Source organism: Salvelinus namaycush, chromosome 28 (assembly GCF_016432855.1).
Source record: "Salvelinus namaycush isolate Seneca chromosome 28, SaNama_1.0, whole genome shotgun sequence".
Taxonomy (NCBI): Eukaryota; Metazoa; Chordata; class Actinopteri; order Salmoniformes; family Salmonidae; genus Salvelinus; species Salvelinus namaycush.
In genome coordinates, this window is record NC_052334.1 from 28,670,059 (window position 1) to 28,692,350 (window position 22,292).

Sequence of the window (22,292 nt, forward strand, 5' to 3'; positions counted from 1 at the left end):
TCATAAACGATATCTTAACCGCCATCGATAGGAAACAATACTGTGCAGCCGTATTCATTGACCTAGCCAAGGCTTTTGACTCTGTCAATCACCACATCCTCATCGGCAGACTCGACAGCCTTGGTTTCTCTAATGATTGCCTCGCCTGGTTCACCAACTACTTCTCTGATCGAGTTCAGTGTGTCAAATCGGAGGGTCTGTTGTCCGGACCTCTGGCAGTCTCTATGGGGGTGCCACAGGGTTCAATTCTTGGACCGACTCTCTTCTCTGTATACATCAATGATGTCGCTCTTGCTGCTGGTGAGTCTCTGATCCACCTCTACGCAGACGACACTATTCTGTATACTTCTGGCCCTTCTTTTGACACTGTGTTAACAACCCTCCAGGCGAGCTTCAATGCCATACAACTCTCCTTCCGTGGCCTCCAATTGCTCTTAAATACAAGTAAAACTAAATGCATGCTCTTCAACCGATCGCTGCCTGCACCTGCCCGCCTGTCCAACATCACTACTCTGGACGGCTCTGACTTAGAATATGTGGACAACTACAAATACCTAGGTGTCTGGTTAGACTGTAAACTCTCCTTCCAGACTCACATCAAACATCTCAAATCCAAAGTTAAATCTAGAATTGGCTTCCTATTCCGCAACAAAGCATCCTTCACTCATGCTGCCAAACATACCCTTGTAAAACTGACCATCCTACCAATCCTCGACTTCGGTGATGTCATTTACAAAATAGCCTCCAAAACCCTACTCAATAAATTGGTTGCAGTCTATCACAGTGCCATCCGTTTTGTCACCAAAGCCCCATATACTACCCACCACTGCGACCTGTACACTCTCGTTGGCTGGCCCTCGCTTCATACTCGTCGCCAAACCCACTGGCTCCAGGTCATCTACAAGACCCTGCTAGGTAAAGTCCCCCCTTATCTCAGCTCGCTGGTCACCATAGCAGCACCTACCTGTAGCACTCGCTCCAGCAGGTATATCTCTCTGGTCACCCCCAAAACCAATTCTTCCTTTGGCCGCCTCTCCTTCCAGTTCTCTGCTGCCAATGACTGGAACGAACTACAAAAATCTCTGAAACTGGAAACACTTATCTCCCTCACTAGCTTTAAGCACCAGCTGTCAGAGCAGCTCATAGATTACTGCACCTGTACATAGCCCATCTATAATTTAGCCCAAACAACTACCTCTTTACCTACTGTATTTATTTATTTATTTTGCTCCTTTGCACCCCATTATTTCTATCTCTACTTTGCACTTTCTTCCACTGCAAACCAACCATTCCAGTGTTTTTTACATGCTATATTGTATTTACTTTGCCACCATGGCCTTTTTTATATTTTTATTTATTTATATATATTTTGTTTGCCTTCACCTCCCTTATCTCACCTCACTTGCTCACATTGTATATAGACTTATTTTTCACTGTATTATTGACTGTATGTTTGTTTTACTCCATGTGTAACTATGTGTTGTTGTATGTGTCGAACTGCTTTGCTTTATCTTGGCCAGGTCGCAATTGTAAATGAGAACGTGTTCTCAATTTGCCTACCTGGTTAAATAAAGGTGAAATAAAATAAAAATTAAAAATGCGTTTCCTGTAGTTCTTGACCATGTTTGCACACACTGCAGCAGGGATTTTGGCCCACTCCTCCATACAGACCTTCTCCAGATCCTTCAGGTTTCGGGGCTGTCACTGGGCAATACGGACTTTCAGCTCCCTCCAAAGATTTTCTATTGGGTTCAGGTCTGGAGACTGGCTAGGCCACTCCAGGACCTTGAGATGCGTCTTACGAAGCCACTCCTTAGTTGCCCTGGCTGTGTGTTTCGAGTCGTTGTCATGCTGGAAGACCCAGCCACGACCCATCTTCAATGCTCTTACTGAGGGAAGGAGGTTGTTGGCCAAGATCTCGCGATACATGGCCCCATCCATCCTCCACTTAATACGGTGCAGTCGTCCTGTCCCCTTTGCAGAAAAGGATCCCCAAAGAATGATGTTTCCACCTCCATGCTTCACGGTTGAGATGGTGTTCTTGAGGTTGTACTCATCCTTCTTCTTCCTCCAAACACGGCGATTGGAGTTTAGACCAAAAAGCTCTATTTTTGTCTCATCAGACCACATGACCTTCTCCCATTCCTCCTCTGGATCATCCAGATGGTCATTGGCAAACTTCAGACGGGCCTGGACATGCGCTGGCTTGAGCAGGGGGACCTTGCGTGCGCTGCAGGATTTTAATCCATGACGGTGTAGTGTGTTACTAATGGTTTTCTTTGAACTGTGGTCCCAGCTCTTTTCAGGTCATTGACCAGGTCCTACCGTGTAGTTCTGGGCTGATCCCTCACCTTCCTCATGATCATTGATGCCCCACGAGGTGAGATCTTGCATGGAGCCCCAGACCGAGGGTGATTGACCGTCATCTTGAACTTCTTCCATTTTCTAATAATTGCGCCAACAGTTGTTGCCTTCTCACCAAGCTGCTTGCCTATTGTCCTGTAGCCCATCCCAGCCTTGTGCAGGTCTACAATTTTATCCCTGATGTCCTTCCACAGCTCTCTGGTCTTGGCCATTGTGGAGAGGTTGGAGTCTGTTTGATTGAGTGTGTGGACAGGTGTCTTTTATACAGGTAACAAGTTCAAACAGGTGCAGTTAATACAGGTAATGAGTGGAGAACAGGAGGGCTTCTTAAAGAAAAACTAACATGTCTGTGAGAGCCGGGATTCTTACTGGTTGGTAGGTTATCAAATACTTATGTCATCCAATAAAATGCAAATTAATTACTTAAAAATCATACAATCTGATTTTCTGGATTTTTGTTTTAGATTCCGTCTCTCACAGTTGAAGTGTACCTATGATAAAAATTACAGACGTCTACATGCTTTGTAAGTAGGAAAACCTGCAAAATCAGCAGTGTATCAAATACTTGTTCTCCTCACTGTATATATCCACTCAACATGTATTATTTCCTAGTCGTTAGAGCATTGGGCCAGTAACCGAACGGTTGCTGGATCAGATCCCCGTGCTGACAAGGTAAAAAGCTGTCTTTCTGCCCCTGAGCAAGGCAGTTAACCCACTGTTCCCCGGGCGCCGAAGACGTGGATGTTGATTTAGGGGGGTTGGGTTAAATGCGGAAGACACATTTCAGTTGAAGGTATTCAGTTGTACAACTGACTAGGTTTTCCCCTTTCCCTTTTACAAACAGACGTGTGCACATCCACTCATAGGCATGTGACACACACATACTTTCAAAATAAAAGTCTATTGTATAATGGAAACATTTTTTTAGTTGTCACCGTACTCAGCTCTATGACACACCAAACACAGAACAGATGTGTAATGCGCTTTGCAGGTGTGGTTCCCTTGCACATGCTGGATAAATGTAATTTAACCACTGAAAACCCTCCCACTTCCTGACGAACAGATTTTCCGGTGGAGTTTTCAGTCAATAGGGGTTTCAGTACATTTATCTAAAGCCATCCCTTTAAATTTAAAGGTCCCCAAAGCGCACACATCCCTGGGTCGCTCCTCTTTTCAGTTCGCTGCAGCTAGCGACTGGAACGAGCTGCAAAAAACACTCAAACTGGACAGTTTTATCTCCATCTCTTCATTCAAAGACTCAATCATGGACACGCTTACTGACATTTGAAGCTGCTTCGCGTGATCTATTGTTTGCTCTACCTTCTTGCCTTTGTGCTGTTGTCTGTGCCCAATAATGTTTATACCATGTTGTGCTGCTCCCATTATGTGTTGCTACCATGTTGTTGTCATGTTGTTTTGCTACCGTGTTGTTGTGTTGCTACCATGTTGTTGTCATGTGATGTTGCTGTGTTGTCATGTGTGGCTGCCATGCTATGTTGTTGTCTTAGGTCTCTCTTTATGTAGTGTTGTGGTGTCTCTCTTGTCGTGATGTGTTTTGTTGTATTTTATATATATTTTTAATCTAAACGTTATTGTAAATAAGAATTTGTTCTTAACTGACACGCCTAGTTATATTAAAAAAAAAAAAAAAAATCTGAAGATGCTGAATGGAGATCACAAGCTCTTCTACTGAGCACAAGCTCTTCTACTGTTGCGATGGAGGGAATAGGCTATATGAAGACTACCTAAAACCACTGTAACAGAATTATTGTAAAGTGTGGAAATAAGTTTATGCCAGATTTAGCCTACGTTTAACCTCTCCCTTGTTCATTTCAAAGTCCATATGTTCATGACCTGATTCATATAAATCATGTCAAATTATTTAAAATTCATATTAACCCCTCACACAGAATATGCTTTGGCAAGATGTTGAGTGATGAAATAAATGTCTAAAAAATCTATAAAAAATATTGAGTGGCAAAGACTCCAGTGGTCATACATAATTCATAGATTCACCAAACACCTATTATTATTTTATGTTTCATTATTCCTGGTATATACTACTGGTTATGATTGCAGACAGAGCCCAGGGAATGGGATGGTGCAATATTGAATTAGTCGTATTTTGAGAAGGCGCATGCATGGGGATGTCCACGTCACCCAGTTATATGCCCATGCTGTAGAGACACCTAGCGGACTGAAACTTCACTCTTGTCGGCGTAATACAGCTCGTGCTATCTAGACTTGCACTGGAAAATCCATTACATTAGCGACCTAAATGTGAAGTAAACTCAACTGAGGAGTATTAGAGAATGGAGACTTTTAACTAGAACATGTGCAGGATACCTCTTTTGGTTTCCCTGACTTCCGTTTTCTTTTATACTGTGTTATGCTTGTTTGCGTAGCACTCCTCACAGGATGTTTGGTGTACGTTTTTTTTGAGGGTGAGATGAAACTGCCAAAACTCTGAAAGGTATTATTGTACATCAGAATTGCAACACAAGATTTGTTCAAGCCTAAAATGTTAGTCTGTAATTGTATGTTCACAGATTAAATTTCACGTTTATGTTTCACACATGGATTTTCTTACGATCCTAACAATTTACGATCCTAACGATACATACGTTCAACCTTTAGGCAGTTATCTGGCTCCATACATAATCCAACCTCTCCCCGTTTTCCAGTCGTTCAGTACAGCACTGTTTCCATTCAATTGAATGTCCCAGAACGTACACACGTATTGAACTCAGCCAACTACAATTTAGCTTTCTGCCATATGCAAGTAAATCGACGCTTTTCATTGGCTGATATGCATTTTTAACTGGAGAATCCATTTAACTTTAAATTGTTGCTTATGTTTGCAAGTACGGCACTGAGGTCTCTTAGTTATGCCCAACGTTATTAATGAACAGCACATATTTTTCTTGACCAAATGTGACACAATCCCATTGCCTTCCAGTCAAAAAACCACACTAACTGCTTTGTCTGCATTGCGTCTTATTGCGTCACAGGACAAAGTACAGAGTTGTATCTCTCGCTTAAGCCACTCTGGCTGTAAACCTACACTCACTTCCCTGAAATCGGTACTGGGCGGAGATCTCGTTCTTGAAGCTCGAAAGTGAAAGTAGAAAAAGCATTATAGAAGGCTTGATGCTTTTTGTAACTTGATGGTTAACATTATCACAGGTTTGTAAACCGTGTAAGGCTTATCATTATCGTAACCTATGTGGGCTATACATGGACCTATGAGATTGCGCGCATGTCGGCCCCTTCCTCAACTGTTCATCGAGTGTGTGCCACGGACACCACCATCTTTTATGTGAGTATTTGCCAATAGCACTACACAGCTGATTCAAATAATGAAAGATTGATGATGAGTTGGTTATTTGAATCAACCATGTTGTTTCAAATAACCAAAAACAGGTTTTTAGGCATTTTTGCTATTTAATAAAACATTTAACTGAAATATCAAATTTACATAACTATTCAGAACCTTTACTCAGTACTTTGTTGAAGTAACTTTGGCAGTGATTACAGCCTCGAGTCGTCTTGTATGACGCTACAAGCTTGGCACACCTGTATTTTTGGAGTTTCTCCCATTGTCCTCTGCAGATCCTCTCAAGCTCTGTCAGGTTGGATGGGGAGTGTCACTGTACAGCTATTTTCAGGTCTCCAGAGATTTTCGATCGGCTTCAAGTCCGGGCTCTGGCTGGGCCACTCAAGGACATTCAGAGACCTGTTCCGAAGCCACTCCTGTGTTGTCTTGGCTGTGTGCTTAGGGTTGTTGTCCTGTTGGAGGGTGAACCTTCGTCACAGTCTGAGGTCCTAAGCGCCCTGGAGCAGGTTTTCATCAAGGATCTCTCTGTACTTTGCTCCGTTAATCTTTCCCTTGATCCTGACTAGTCTCCCAGTCCCTGCCACTGAAAAACATCCTCACAGCATTTTTTATTTTATTTTATTTCACTTTTATTTAACCAGGTAGGCTAGTTGAGAACAAGTTCTCATTTACAACTGTGACCTGGCCAAGATAAAGCAAAGCAGTGCGACACAAACAACAACACAGAGTTACACATGGAATAAACAAACATACAGTCAATAATACAATAGAAAAAAGTCTATATACAGTGTGTGCAAATGAGGTAGGACAAGAGAGGTAAGGCAATAAATTGGCCATAGTGGCAAAATAATTACAATATAGCAATTAAACACTGGAGTAATAGATGTGCAGAAGATGAATGTGCAAGTAGAGATACTGGGGTGCAAAAGAACAAAATAAATAAATAACAGTATGGGGATGAGGTAGTTGGAAGGGCTATTTACAGATGGGCTATGTACAGGTGCAGTGATCTGTGAGCTGCTCTGACAGCTGGTGCTTAAAGTCAGTGAGGGAGATATGAGTCTCCAGCTTCAGTGATTTTTGCAGTTCGTTCCAGTCATTGGGAGCAGAGAACTTGAAGGAAAGGCGGACAAAGGAGGAATTGGCTTTGGAGTGACCAGTGAAATATACCTGCTGGAGCGCGTGCTACGGGTGGGTGCTGCTATGGTGACCAGTGAGCTGAGATAAGGCGGGGCTTTACCTAGCAAAAACTTATAGATAACCTGGAGCCAGTAGGTTTGGCAACGAATATGAAGCGAGGGCCAGCCAGGTCGCAGTGGTGGGTAGTATATGGGGCTTTGGTGACAAAACGGATGGCACTGTGATAGACTGCATCCAATTTGCTGAGTAGAGTGTTGGAGGCTATTTTGTAGATGACATCGTCGAAGTCAAGGATCGGTAGGATAGTCAGTTTTACGAGGGTATGTTTGGCAGCATGAGTGAAGGATGCTTTGGAAAATAGGAAGCCAATTCTAGATTTAATTTGGAGATTTTTAATGTGAGTCTGGAACGAGAGTTTACAGTCTAACCAGACACCTAAGTATTTGTAGTTGTCCACATATTCTAAGTCAGAACCGTCCTGAGTGGTGATGCTGGACGGGCGGGCAGGTGCGGGCAATGATCGGCTGAAGAGCATGCATTTAGTTTTACTTGCATTTAAGAGCAGTTGGAGGCCATGGAAGGAGAGTTGTATGGCATTGAAGCTCGCCTGGAGGTTAGTTAACACAGTGTCCAAAGAAAGGGCAAGAAGTATACAGAATTGTGATGCATGATGCTGCCACCACTATGCTTCACCACCCATGCCAGGTTCCCCCAGACGTGATGCTTGGCATTCAGGCCAAACAGTTCAATCTTAGTTTCATCAGACCAGAGAATTTTGTTTCTCATGGTCTGAGAGTCCTTTAGGTGCCTTTTGGCAAACTCCAAGCAGGCTGCATGTGGCATCTATCTGGCCACTCTACCATAAAGGCCTGATTGATGGAGTGCTGCAGAGATGGTTGTCCTTCAGGAAGGTTCTCCCATCTCCACAGAGGAACTCTGGAGCTCTGTCAGAGTGACCATCGGGTTCTTGGTCACCAACCTGTTTTCGCTTCTTGGTTGATTGTAGTTTGGATCTCTCTACTGTACACATATTTTTGGAAAACGTTAAATAATGTTATTCAAGTAAGAAAAGCTTTTAGCTAGCTATATTTCCATAGTACGTTATATATTTGCACGTTGATAAGCTAGCTAGTTAACAGCCGTGATGTCTATATAGTTAGCTAGTGGTGGGCATGCTACTAGCTAGTAAGTTAGCAGTGCATTTACTCGCCTCAGCGCTGTTTCTAACCTTTGTCATTTTTGTGTACGTTTTATATTAACTGAAATAGCTATGTAACATATTAGATACATAGCTTACCAAAAAATGCATCGTCAGCAAACATTACAGTACAACTGAACACATGGTGTCCCTGCAATTTAATGTTTGCATGCTAGGCAAGCTAGACAGGCAAAGAGAGGAACAAACAATATGTAGCTAGCTAGCTAACTACACCTAGCTATCTAGCTACACCTGTCCTTGCAGAAACCTTTGTGTTGTTCACGTATACAACATGGTCAAGGCAGCACTGCAAACGTTGACCTTGTGCAATAGTTATCTAGTCAATAATTTAACAGCCAAACTAGCTAAATGAAATAACTGGGCTGGCTAGTAAGATAGTTAACAAGCAGCTCTTCCAAGTCAGCTAGGATTGTTTTTTAGCTAGCTATCTATCTAAAGCTGAAGTCATTCGAGTTTTATTTTCCTGACATTGTCATAGATTTTAATACAACTCCTCTTCTTTAGGTATAGGTATTCACGTATTTAGACGTTCCTGAGTACTGATACAGAGCTCATTCTTGAGGCAGCTAATGAAGCACACATGAAGGATGGAACACTACTCAATAATCTGTCTGTGAATTCAGACATCCTGGAAACTGTCTGAAAGGATCTTCCAGTTTACAGCCTATCCAGCAAGTCTACAAATTTGCCAAGTTGCAGAAGCTTTGGTAAAAAGTACCCATGCCTTAAAGAGCCTGGGTCCTTCTCAGGTCTGTATGGATGGCAAACAAGCCTATAGTACGAGATGGGCAATTACAGATCGAAACTTAGAGGAATTGGTTGCCCAGAACTGAAACTACAGTATGGCGCTGACAGAGATGGTCGCCTCGCTTCGAGTTCTTAGGAAACTATGCAGTATTTTGTTTTATGTATTATTTCTTACATTGTTACCCAAGGAAATCTTAAGTCTTATTACATACAGCCGGGAAGAACTATTGGATTTAAGAGAAACATCAACTTACCAACATTACGACCAGGAATACAACTTTCCCAAAGCGGATCCTCTGTTCGTACCACCACCCGGGACAATGGAGCTAATTCCAGTAGGCGATCCAAAACAATGACACCGCAGAAGGGGCAGACGAAGTGGCCACCTGGCCAGGCTTCATAGACGTGCACATCCCACACCGCTCCCGAGTATACTACTAGCCAATGTCCAGTCTCTTGACAACAAGGGAGGAGAAATTAAAGCAAGGGTTGCCTTCCAGAGAGACATCAGAGATTGTAATATTCTCTGTTTCACGGAAACATGGCTCTCTCGGGATATGTTGTCAGAATCGGTTCAGCCACCGGGCTTCTCCATGCATCGCGCCGACAGAGATAAACACCTCTCTGGGAAAAGGAAGAGTGGGTGTGTATGCTTTATGATTAACAACTCATGGTGTAATCATAATAACATACAGGAACTCAAGTCCTTCTGCTCACCCGATCTAGAATTCCTTACAATCAGGTGCCGGCCATTTTACCTACCAAGAGAATTCTTGTCAGTTTTAGTCACAGCTGCGTACATTCCCCCTCAAGCAGACAGCAAGACGGCCATCAAGGAACTTCACTGGACTATATGCAAACTGGAAACCATATATCCTGAGGCTGCATTTATTGTAGCTGGGGATTTTAACAAAGCAAATATGAGAACAAGTCTACCTAAATTCTTCCAGCATATTGATTGCACTATGCGCATGCACAATACCCTCGACCACTGCTACTCTAACTTCCGCAATGCATACAAAGCCCGCCCTCCCTTCGGCAAGTCTGACCACGACGCCTTCTTGCTCCTTCCGTCTTATAGGCAGAAACTCAAACAGGATGTACCAGTGACGAGAACCATTCAACGCTGGTCCAACCAATCGGAAGCCAAGCTTCAAGATTGTTTTGATCACGTGGACTGGAATATGTTCAGGTCAGCCTCAGAGAACAACATCGACCTATACGCCGACTCGGTGAATGCGCTTATAAAGAAGTGCATTGGAGATGTTGTACCCACTGTGACTATTAAAACCAACCCTAACCAGAAACCGTCGATGGATGGCGGCATTCGCGCAAACCTGAAAGCGCGATCCACCGCATTTAACCATGGAAAGAGGTCTGGGAATATGTCTTAATATTGACAATGTAGCCAATCCCTCCGCAAGTCAATCAAACAAGCGAAATGCCAGTACAGGGACAATGTGGAGTCACAATTCAACAGCTCAGACACTAGTTGTATGTGGCAGGGTCTACAGGAAATCACGGACTACAAAATGAAATCCAGCCATGTCACGGACACCAACGTCACACTTCCAGACAAACTAAACACCTTTGCCCGCTTTGCGGATAATACAGTACCACCGTCGCAGCCCACTAACAAGGACTGCGCCCCCCCCCCCCCCCCCCCCCCCCCCTCTCTCCTTCTCCTTGGCTGACGTGAGTAAAAGATTTAAACGTGTTAACCCTCGCAAGGCTGCTGGCCCAGACGGCATTCCTAGCCGCGTCCTCAAAGCATGCGCAGACCAGCTGGCTGGTGTGTTTACGGACATATTCAATCGCTCCCTATCCCAGTTTGTTGTCCCCACATGCTTCAAGATGGCTACCATTGTTCCTGTACCCAAAAGGCAAGGATAACTGAACTAAATGACTACCGCCCCGTAGCACTCACTTCTGTCATCATGAAGTGCTTTGAGAGACTAGTCAAGGATCATATCACCTCCACCTTACCGGCCACGCTAGACCCACTTCAGTTTGCATACCACCCCAACAGGTCCACAGATGATGCAATCGCCATCACACTGCACACTGCCATATCCCATCTGGACAAAAGGAATACCTATGTAAGAATGCTGTTCATTGACTACAGCTCAGCATTCAACACCATAGTACCCTCCAAGCTCATCATCAAGCTGGAGGACCTGGGTCTCAACCCCGCCCTGTGCAATTGGGTCCTGAACTTTGACGGGCTGCCCCCAGTTGGTGAAGGTAGGAAACAGCATCACCAATTCGCTAACCCTCAACACTGGGTCCCCACAAGGGTGCATGCTCAGCCCTCTCCTGTACACCCTGTTCACCCACGACTGCGTGGCCATGCACACCTCCAACTTAATCATCATGTTTGCAGACGACACAACAGTAGTGGGCTTGATTACAAACAATGACGAGACAGCCTACAGGGAGGAGGTGAGGGCACTCAAAGTGTGGTGTCAGGAAAACAACCTCTCACTCAACGTCAACAAAACAAAGCAGATTATCGTGGACTTCAGGAAACAGCAGAGGGAGCGATACAATGCACTCTAAATAATGCTACTTTAATAATGTTTACATATCTTGCTTTACTCATATCACATGTATATACTGTATTTTATACCATCTATTGCGCCTTCGCCATCGCTCATCCATATACTTACATGTACATATTCTCATTCACCCCTTTAGATTTGTGTGTATTAGGTAGTTGTTGGGGAATTATTAGATTACTTGTTAGATATTACTGTTAGATGTTATTGTTATATGTTACTGCACTGTCAGAACTAGAAGCACAAGCATTTCGCTACACTCGCATTAACATCTGCTAACCATGTGTATGTGACAAATAAAATTTGATTTGATTTGAAGTGAACTCTGTCAAGAGAAAATCACCATAGGACAGGAATATTTTTTTTAAACTAAGAAGGCAGAGGTAAATTACCTCCCACCCCACCCTGCTGGAGAAACAGATGAGACTCTGGAGAGGGAGTGAGTGGAGCTACTGGGAGAAGTACAAATATGTGACAACTACAACATTGTGAGTGCCAAAATGTCGTTCAGGCCCTTCCTGTGAAGGACTTCAAAGAAAGATGGCCAGCCCTGTTTGAGCTCACTCAGGTACAACATACAGCTGAATGAAAATAGTCAATGTCGGTAGAAAATGTATATTGATCAAAATATTTTTTGGTCTTGGCCTAATTCTAATCTACAATGAAATATGCATTAAAGATTAGTCAAGATTAGTCTGAACATTCTCACTCTGCACATGCTTTGGGAGGGGTTTCCCAATAGCACTATGGCTCTCAGATCATCTTTTGTCCTTATCTGTTCAGAAGACCCCCCCCCCCCCCCCAGTCTATTATTTCTTCATTTTTTCATTCAGCATGTGATGAACTTGTTCACTGGGAAGGATCTGCACCAGAAAATAACACATGGGATCTGCATCAAAGGAGCAGAGTTCCTGGCAGGTATTTGCAGTGTTACAGTCATGTACCTTGCTTATGGGCCTCCTCTATGGTTTAAATCTAAGGTACCCCCAAAGAACTGAAATGTACCTTTGAGGTGTTCCAAAAAGTATTCTTGGAACTTGATGATCTCAGCACCTTCCCACGGCTCCAAGCTCTATAGATGAAGTTACTTGTTTTCAGAGATATCTAAAGATATCTATGAGAACTCTCAAAGGGCCACTCACAAACTGTGGTTTAAACCCTACTCAGTAAGCTGAAAAGCTAGTTGCTAGGTAGTATAGGAGCTACAGTTTACATGATGCTCTTTGTCAGGTGAAGTCATTAGATACATTGTCAATTCCTGTTTAAAAAACAGCTTTGTTTTCAAACTTACTCCATATGCGCTAGTGGATATCTGAGATTATATGTCAGGTTCAAGCCATCTGGATGTAACTTTACCTAAGGAGACTAGGTGGAGTTATACCCAGAATGCTTATACCTGTCAAAGTATATGTCTATATGGGCTTCACTAGTGCATATGGAGTCAGGTTTAAGGGACAATTTGGCATATACAGTCGCAAGAAAAAGTATGTGAACCCTTTGGAATTACCTGGATTTCTGCATAAATTGGTCATAAAATTTGATCTGATCATCATCTAAGTCACAACAATAGACAGTTTGCTTAAACTAATAACACACAAACAATTATACGTTTTCATGTCTTTATTGAACACACTGTGTAAACATTCACAGTGCAGGGTGGAAAAAGTATGTGAACCCTTGGATTTAATAACTGGTTGGACCTCCTTTGGCAGCAACTCAACCAAATGTTTTCTGTAGTTGCGGATCAGACCTGCACAACGGTCAGGAGGAATTTTGGACCATTCATCTTTAAAAAACTGTTTCAGTTCAGCAATATTCTTAGGATGTCTGGTGTAAACCGCTCTCGAGGTCATGCCTCAACATTTTAAATCGGGTTGAGGTCAGAACTCTGACTGGGCCACTCCAGAAGGTGTATTTTCTTCTGTTGAAGCCATTCTGTTGATTTACTTCTGTGTTTTGGGTCGTTATCCTGTTGCATCACCCAACTTCTGTTGAGTTTAAATTGGCGGACAGATAACCTTACATTCACCTGCAAGATGTCTTGATAAACTTGGGAATTCATTTTTCCGTCTGATAGCAAGCTGTCCAGGCCCTGAGGCAGCAAAGCAGCCCCGAATCATGATGCTCTCTCTACCATAATTTACAGTTGTGATGAGGTTTTGATGTTGGTGTGCTGTGCCTTTTTTTCTCCAGGAATAACTCAACTTTAGTTTAATCTGTCCACAGAATATTTTGCAAGAAGCACTGTGGAACATCCAGCAATGGTTTTTTTGGACAGCAGTGGCTTCTTGTTTTACGTATCGTAGACTCGTCAACAGAGATGTTAGCATGTTCCAGAGATTTCTGTAAGTCTTTAGCTGACACTCAAGGATTCACCTTAACCTCATTGAGCATTCTGCGCTGTGCTCTTGCTGTCATCTTTGCAGGACGGCCACTCCTAGGGAGAGTAGCAACAGTGCTGAACTTTCTCCATTTTGGCAATTTGTCTTACCGTGGACTGATGAACATCAAGGCTTTTAGAGACCCTTTCCAGCTTTATGCAAGTCAACAATGAATCTTACTGTAGGTCTTCTGAGATCTATTTTGTTCGAGGCATGGTTCACATCAGGCAATGCTTCTTGTGAATAGCAAACTCAAATTCTGTAACTGTTTTTTATAGGACAGGGCAGCTCTAGCCAACATCTCCAATATCGTCTCATTGATTGGACTCCAGGTTACCTGACCCCTGACTCCAATTAGCTTTTGGAAACGTCATTAACCTAGGGGTTCACATACTTTTTCCAACCTACACTGTGAATGTCTAAATGATGTATTCAATATAGAAAAATACAATCATTTGTGTGTTATTCGTTTAAGCACACTGTGTTTGTCTATTGTTGTGACTAAAATGAAGATCAGATCAAATTTTATGACTAATTTATGCAGAAATCCAGGTAATTCCAAAGGGTTCACATACTTTTTATTGCCACTGTATTTTGTAACAAAATGTGCAATGTATGTTTTGAAAACCCATGTTTTAATTCATCTAAAACAGTTTGAATGAGGTATTTGAGCTAAAGTTCATATTGTGCTTTGTCTAAAGTGCTAATCCCAAACTATCACCTAAACCTTATGCAGTTGTGAAGATCTGAAATGATTTGTAGTCAGGTGCAAGCTATCTGGTTATAACTTTACCTAAGGAGGCAGGTGTAGTTATACCCAGAATGCTTACAGATTACAAAATAATGAGGTCTCCACAAATGCCTAAGGAGTAGGGTTTAAGGGGCAATTTGAGTTTGAAGAAATTATACAATTATAAAATGTATTTTATTCAAATAAAGGTGTTTAAGTTGAACACTGTTGTTACTTTGTGCATATACCCTTGTATAGAAATAGTCATGTTTAGTAAATTATCCCAAGTATATTGAGGTAACTATTTGCATCAGCTTTTTAAGTATAGTTGTGAGTATATATTTGAGTAGTAGGAACCCAATTTAAATACATTTTACTAACCTGAGTACAATAAGTAACTGAGCAAAAAACATTTGTAGACAAAACATAGAATATCAATTACGATACTGAGACAATTCAGCAAATTAATCTTACAATAGTAGTTTGATAACTAATTAAATTAAGTATATCAAACTTATAACATTACTTCTGGGACTTGAAGGACTTAAGCAGGTCAAAAAAAAAGAACTGTTCTGAACCTGATAAAATTAAGTTGAATGAAAGGAATTTTTGAGATCCAGTTAGTTGTTTGCACTTAATATATTTGAGTTTGTAATACACTAAAAGTGAAGCATATTATACTTAAAATATCCTCCTTGTTGGATTTACTTAAAAGGCTGAGGCAAATAGTTACCTACATTTTTTTAAAGTAAAAGGGGCACAATATTCTTTGTAGTGCACCAACCGTAGCTCTGTCGGTACCCAGTGAGCTGCAGGAGCCTTGGATTGACTGGATATAATATTTTGAATTGTACATTACACAGGGCAGACAAAATAGGCTTGCCAGACGAAGAGAAGATAACATTGTTATGCACTTACTTGGCAATGAGGGACTGTGCATATTAAATACCCTTTCATGTGGGGTATTTATGTGCAGCAATGATTGATGCCCTCACTGTTTACTTCAGCAATGCTCAGGAGCCTCAGGACTGTCAGGAGCCTCGGGACTGTCAGGAGCCTCGGGACTGTCAGGAGCCTCAGGACTGTCAGGAGCCTCAAGACTGTCAGGAGCCTCAGGACCCGGATGATTCACAAAGAATCAAACAGAACAGTGAGTCAAACAGAACTTCCAAAAACTTTCACAACTCTGATCATCAAAATAGGAGCACAATATTCAACATTTGTACTAATAGCAACATGCACCCATAATGTTTAAAGGTCATAAATACTTATGAAAACATTTAATAGTTGGCCAGGGAGTGTTAAGTACACAACACATTTGGAATTTACCAAAACAAACATATATTTAATAACAGAACATAATGTGTTGAATCCAGGTCACAGCAACATGTCTGTATTATCCCACTGAGCTAAAGCCCATCAAACTCACAAAGCCAACTCCATGACACTCATAGGTTTCCTGTTGTCAAGTGATATTAAGTATGACTAGCAATCCTGGAAAATATCCATGATGATGTGTTTTGTGTCATGGATATTTTACAGGTAGTAAATGTAGGATAGCTGTGTGGACTGAAATGGATAATGGCCTGAAATATATAATGGCCACACATGTTCTGGAAAATTCTCAATACTACAAATTGGATACCACGAAATTGGGGAGAAAAAAGGGGTAAAAAAAATATAGATGTTTTGCGGGCCGTACTTTGCCCCCCTTGGATTAGAGGATGGTTTATGAGTAAAATGCACCCTTTTAACCTTTCAAATCCCAAATAGTGAATAGCTAGTTTACTTTCAACAAACTACAATAGGTTAGGCTACTGTTGTGGATTAGGTGAATTACAAGTTGACTTGCTGGCTAACACATACAGTAGCTGTATCAACAAGCAGGTTATCATAAAAGAGCAATATTTTATTTTCTATTTAGGAAAAAGGATGATCATTACAGGAGCAGCAGCAACAGTGGGAGCAGGTAAGATAATGTATTTAGTCAGCATGAATATTCTATTTGATCCAATAACTCAACTAATCTGATTGATCTGTATTATATTTGTTGATTTTTGCACACACAAAAACACTTTCTGGTCAAAATCCATTGTAAACATACTTTTGATAAGTTCAAACAACGTAAATGGAACAATAATTGCCAGAATAAGAAACACAATATAAATGGCACAATAATTGTCAGTATAAGAAAAGGAATCTCTAGTCTATGCTCTGAACATTATTGGTTAAGCCCTTTCTAGGTGTTACCTTCAAATAATTTCACAGTTGTGTTACTACTTTCTTTTGTCATTTAGGCCTAAGTCATTCACATTATAGTGATACTATTGTCAAACCTCCTATAACAGGGAGCCATGTATGTTTTTGGTTGTTTGCTCGCTGCATGCTCTTGTCTGCTGGGCCTTCACAGCTGCGGCAGTGGTGGGGGCACCAGTTGCCCTGGGAGTGGCAGGTTTGACTACTGTTGGGGTTGCTGCTGGAGCAACTGCAGGGGGCGCCGCAATAGGTAAAATCAAAGAAAGCTTTAATGGCATGATGGAATAAAGGAAGCCAATGGTAGTGTTTGTGATTATACTGTTTAGATCATATGACTTATTGAGTAGAATTTATCATTGATGATTGACTTTGTCGTTTTCTTCTTTGCTCTTATAATGTAAGGATGTGTATCCTGTGTGTATCCATTTTGGGTCACCCATGTTCCTCGAAACTATTACCCCACTGAGCAAAAACTCACTAAAGTCCCAAAGCCACCTCCATGACACTCATAGGTTTCAAGTGGTATTCCGCATGACCAGAAGTCCTGGAAAATATCTTATGATAATGCGTTTTGTGTCAAAAAGCATAATCATAGATTTTTTCCCAGGAAGGATAGCTATGAGGTATGCAATGTATATAATTATATTTTGGGACTATATGAAGGGTGGACTGACGGGCTAGAACATTTTTCTTGAGTAAAAGTCCTTTTAACCTTTTGAATCCAATATGGTGAGTACCTAGTTTACAATCAACAACCAAGGTTACTCTGATGGATTGGGTGAATTACAAGTTGAGTTGACATAAAAGGAGGTTATCATATAATAAGCAATATTTTCTTTACCATTTAGGAACAGGTACAATTGCTGCAGCAGCAACAGCAACAGTGGGAGCAGGTAAGATTATTTATTTAGTCAGCATGAATTCAAATGATCAATTACCAGCTTCAAATCATTTTACAGATGTATTACTACTTTGTTTTGTTGTTTAGGCCAAACATTCACATGATAGTGATACTATTGTCAACCTCATTTAACAAGAGCTCAGGTATGTTTTTGGTTGCTTGCTCAAGTGTTTCTGCTGGGCCTTCATAGTTGCGGCAGTGGCAATGGCACCAGTTGTCCTAGGAGCGATAGGATTCACTGCTGGTGGGATTGCTGCTGGATCATATGCAGCAAGCATGATGTCTGCAGCGGCCGTGGTAAATGGAGGTGGGATAGCAGCCGGGGGTCTTGTTGCTGTTCTACAATCAGCAGGTAAATACGAAGAAAGCTACAGTCTTTCGAATAAAATAAAGATAGACAATGGTGGTTTTTGTGATGTCAGAACTTACTAAATCACGTGACTTGATATCGTTTATCATTGCTGTTTGGATTTTTTATTTTTATGTTGGACAGTGACAGATGTGTATGTGGTCAATCTAGGTGCTGCAGGGCTTTCAGGAGTGGCTACAGCGGCGGTGGGGGGTGTTGCAGCTGCAGTTAGTGGAGCCGTGGGATGGGTGGCCGCAGGAGCAGGGTTCTCAGGAGCGGCAGCAGCTACTACAGCAGCTACGGCAGGTGTGTGAGTGGCAGTGTAATGTAAGCAAGTTTGTTTCTCATATATGGGATAGTGACGTGTGTGGTCTTCTCTAGGTGCTGCAGGGCTCTCTGCAACAGCTACAGCAGCCGTGGGAGGTGTTGGAGCAGCAGTTGGGGGAACAGCAGGATGGCTGGCCTCAAGGACTAGGACACCTGAAGAGGAAGAAGAGACAGGAGCAGCTACAGCAGCTGCTGCAGGAGGTTTGTCAGATTAATTTATCATTGATAAATTGGTCATGTAAGTTAAATTAATATTTGGCCTCTAGAGCCCAGGACTGTATAGGCTAAGGCTGGTTCATGTAGGTAAGCTAGAAGAAAAAGAAACGCACACCTATTTAGGCGAGGTGCTGGCCAGCGGAGTAGAAAACTTGAAAACAAAGGAGAGCCGCACACTCTAGGAGCTCAGATGCAAAAATGTAATGTCCAACGTTTCGACAGCCAAGCTGTCTTCATCAGGGTATAATCACAAGCACTGCGGGATGACTCGTTTATATAGTGTCAAAAGACACACAGATGTCTGTAATCATGGCCAAATGTGGCCTAATATCATTGGTTAATTCTCAAATATAAAAAATGGCATACAGAGAACACCATACAAAAAACAAATGGATAGCATACGATCATAGATTCATTTTAGACTACACAAGCTTACAAACAATTACAATGGCAAAGTCACAATAATCACAAGAATGGCTTCAGATCAGTCTACGTTGAGAGCGAAGGGAGCAAGGGTCTTTAAATTAAAGATCCAGGCAGCCTCTCGTTTTAACAATAAATTATCAAGGTCACCCCCTCTCCTAGGGAGAGTGACATGTTCGATGCCAATATAACGCAGAGACGAAATCGAGTGGTTTGCTTCCAAAAAGTGGGCCGCAACTGGGTAAGTCAAGATTTTGCACCTAATGGTGCTACGATGCTCTGAGATACGTACTTTTAATTCACGCTTTGTTTTACCCACATAATTTTTACCACAAGGACAAGTTATAAGATAAATAACTGCCTTAGTGGAGCAGGTGATAACACCTTTGATGGGGATCGATTTCCCTGTTTGTGGGTGTTTGAAGGATCTACATTTATAAGTGCCATTGCATTGAGCACAGCCATTACACTTGTAATTTCCATCCAGTAGGGGCGCAAATAGACTTTGTTCAGGAATATCTTGGGGTGGTAAATCAGTGTACCAATTGGTCTCTGAAATTTCTGCCCCGATGTAGGTAAGCTACCACTATGGGCCAGTAGTAAAAGTGCAAGAAATAGTTGTCACTTTATTGCATACACGAAAAGACAAGATCATTTTAGTAGGTAAGGTAAAGGCTTGATCAGGTGTGGTGAGTTGCAGGGAGGGGGCGTGGCCAGAAGGTAATTGGGATAAGAGCCATAACCCTTCACAACAGTAAGTATGTTTGTATCGTATGTGGGACAGCGATGTGTGTGGTCTTCCTCTAGGTGCTGCAGGGCTTTCAGGAGAGGCTACAGAGGCTGTGGGAGGTGTTAGAGCAGCAGTTGGTGGAGCGTCTAAAAGGGAGGGAGGAGTCGAGGAGAGAGAGCTTTCAGGAGCGACTACAGCAGCTGCAGAAGGTGTGTGAGGAGCAGCTGAGACAGAGTCATTTATCATTTTAATTGGTAATGTAAGGATATTTGTATCTCGTATGTGGAACAGCGATGTGTGTGGTCTTCCTCTAGGTGCTGCAGGGCTTTCAGGAGTGGCTACAGCGGCTGTGGGTGGTGTTAGAACAACAGTTGGTGGAGCGGCGGGATGGCTGTTCTCAAGAATCAGGACGTCTAAAAAGGAGGGAGGAGAGTAAAGAGGGAAGAGAGAGGATGAGAAGAGGGCCCTTTACATAAAAACTGATTGATGTTATGAATGTTTTTTTTGTTGCTCCTTAATATATTTTTTTCATTGTTCATGTTTATTTCAGATTTTTTAGTTTATTTTAGTAAATATTTTCTTTATAAAAAAACATGAGCAGGTGCACACCCAGAGTAATAGTTTGTGTGGAGGTGCTGACTAACGGCGAATAAACTATAAACTATCAAAATAAAGTTGCACTCTCCATGTATAAACTCCCAGCAATTTAATTGGTATTTACCAACGTTTTGGCATCACTGTGCCTTCCTCAGTGTCTGAGTTTATAGTAAATGTTTTCTCAACACTGTTTTTTCTTGGTTAAAAACTTCTTAGATTTATTTTTTAAGGGCTTGTAAGTAAGCATTTCACTGTAAGGTCTACCCACACCTGTTGTATTTGGTGCATGTGACAAATAACACTTGATTTGCATGATTTCATAATGGTGTTATGAGTGCATATGTAAACCCCCTTTTGGTGTTGCCAAAACACATACGGGTATATACCCACTCAACATGTATTGCAAACAGATGCATGCACATCCACTCAGAGGAACACTTATGCATGTGACAAAATAATTAACACACATACTTTCAAAATAGAAGTCTATTGTATAATGGAAACATGTTTTTTTAGTTGTCACCATATCCAGCCCTTTGACACACCAAACACATAACAGGTGTGTAATGCGCTTTGCAGGTGTGGTTCCCTTGTACATGCTGAATAAATGTAATCCAACCACAGAAAACCCTCCTACTTCCTGGCGAACAGATTTTCCGGTGGAGTTTCATTCAAAGTAGTTTTCAGTACATTTATTTCTAAAGACATTCCTTCAAATTTGGTGTAAAGTACCTTTTAAGTTGAATTTTCTCAACAGACTCACTAGAATATATGGAGAGAATGTTCAGAATATTAGAGATCAATGAAAGAAAGTAATTTAAATACGTGCATATTCGTCTCATTTCAGCACTAATTAAAAAATACTCTGATCTTGTATATTATTTAGGGTTCAAAAAGAATTTATGAATAAAAAAACAGGTTTGGAAAGCCTTTACTTAGAGAATATATTGATGAATCAAAAATACGGTGGTTTGATTCATCCTGAAAGTTGACATATTCAATTGGTCAATTCATGAAATATTGGAAGGTGAGAAAAGTGTACAATAGGGGTTGAACAGTAGTCCTATAAATCTACCCTATCAATCGTCACTAATCACGGATGACAACGATCCAGTAGTGAACCGTGCGCCAGACTCAAGGTTTAAACTGCTAGGTATGGTCAAGATTCAAATACGCCACATGCCCTTAATTATTGCACAACATGTAATACGTTAGCGTAATATGATTCACTATTGCTAGCAATCCTAAGGAACAACCACACAAACGTGACAGAGGAAAGAAATAACAATGGAATGGAATTATGAGTGGCGTCATTAGGCCTAGGTTTCCTAGGTTTCCTCTTTCCAAGAGGTTTTTGTTCCAGAAAGAAATGATGTTTTTCTGACTGAACCACATATCTTTTGACAGTAACGCAGTGTCCCGCTTTGGACTGAAGCTGAACCTTACAACATTATATTTAACCCTGTTTAAAATTAGCAATGTTGAGGTGGTAGAACTGACCAAACGAAATGAATCGTAGACATAATATAACCTATTCCATTCTACAGATTAACATGCTTGGCTTATGTCTGTTATTTCCATATAGGCTATGTAAATATTTGTTTAAAAAAATAATAATAAAAAGTGAATTTATTTCATTGAGCTTGTATTTATTCACTTTCCTACTTACTTTTTCTATCATTGTTTTTGCGCTATCAAGAGGATAACCTGCAAGTTAGCATTTCATTGCACTGTTTACTCCATGTGTACATGACATAAACAAACGTGAACTTTTTTTCTCCACCTTACTGTCACTGACTGCTGATAGCTACTTTGAGGAAAATGCACTTACTATGACTTTGATATGTGGTTGTCCCACCTAGCTATTTTAAGATGAATGCACTAACTGTAAGTCACTCTGGATAAGAGCGTCTACTAAATGACTAAAATGTCAATGTAAAATGCCAGGGGGAGGGCAGCCAGAAAGAAAGGGGAAAAGATGGCCAGCTTTATTTATAAATACATAGGCCCTTAAATT

General features: G+C 41.5%; 1 protein-coding gene across 3 annotated transcripts; it reads left to right on the forward strand.

Moving 5' to 3' along the window:
• Positions 1 to 5,408: 5,408 nt before the first annotated feature.
• LOC120023804 (interferon alpha-inducible protein 27-like protein 2B) lies at positions 5,409 to 21,916 on the forward strand. 3 transcript variants are annotated; one of them, XM_038967918.1, is made up of 11 exons: positions 11,609 to 11,933; positions 12,199 to 12,283; positions 15,484 to 15,626; positions 16,401 to 16,445; positions 16,887 to 16,982; positions 17,581 to 17,625; positions 17,824 to 17,985; positions 18,154 to 18,288; positions 18,364 to 18,510; positions 19,756 to 19,887; positions 19,993 to 21,916. In XM_038967918.1, exons 4-11 carry the CDS (start codon positions 16,409 to 16,411, stop codon positions 20,112 to 20,114), a joined length of 876 nt encoding a protein of 291 aa, XP_038823846.1. In that variant the 5' UTR covers positions 11,609 to 11,933; positions 12,199 to 12,283; positions 15,484 to 15,626; positions 16,401 to 16,408; the 3' UTR covers positions 20,115 to 21,916. The 3 variants fall into 3 exon arrangements, with proteins under 3 accessions (XP_038823845.1, XP_038823844.1, XP_038823846.1); XM_038967916.1 differs by lacking the exons at positions 11,609 to 11,933; positions 12,199 to 12,283 and adding an exon at positions 5,410 to 5,683; XM_038967917.1 differs by lacking the exons at positions 11,609 to 11,933; positions 12,199 to 12,283; positions 16,887 to 16,982; positions 17,581 to 17,625 and adding an exon at positions 5,409 to 5,683.
• The last annotated feature ends 376 nt before the right edge of the window (positions 21,917 to 22,292 follow it).

Excerpts from the sequence above, each read along its gene's own strand:
- LOC120023804 (XM_038967916.1), top strand. The coding sequence starts at position 5,589 with ATGTGGGCTATACATGGACCTATGAGATTGCGCGCATGTCGGCCCCTT. Across the intron at positions 5,684-15,483 it reads CGGACACCACCATCTTTTAT|CAATGCTCAGGAGCCTCAGG; the intron begins GTGAGTATTTGC and ends TGTTTACTTCAG. Across the intron at positions 16,446-16,886 it reads AGCAGCAACAGTGGGAGCAG|CTGCGGCAGTGGTGGGGGCA; the intron begins GTAAGATAATGT and ends GGGCCTTCACAG.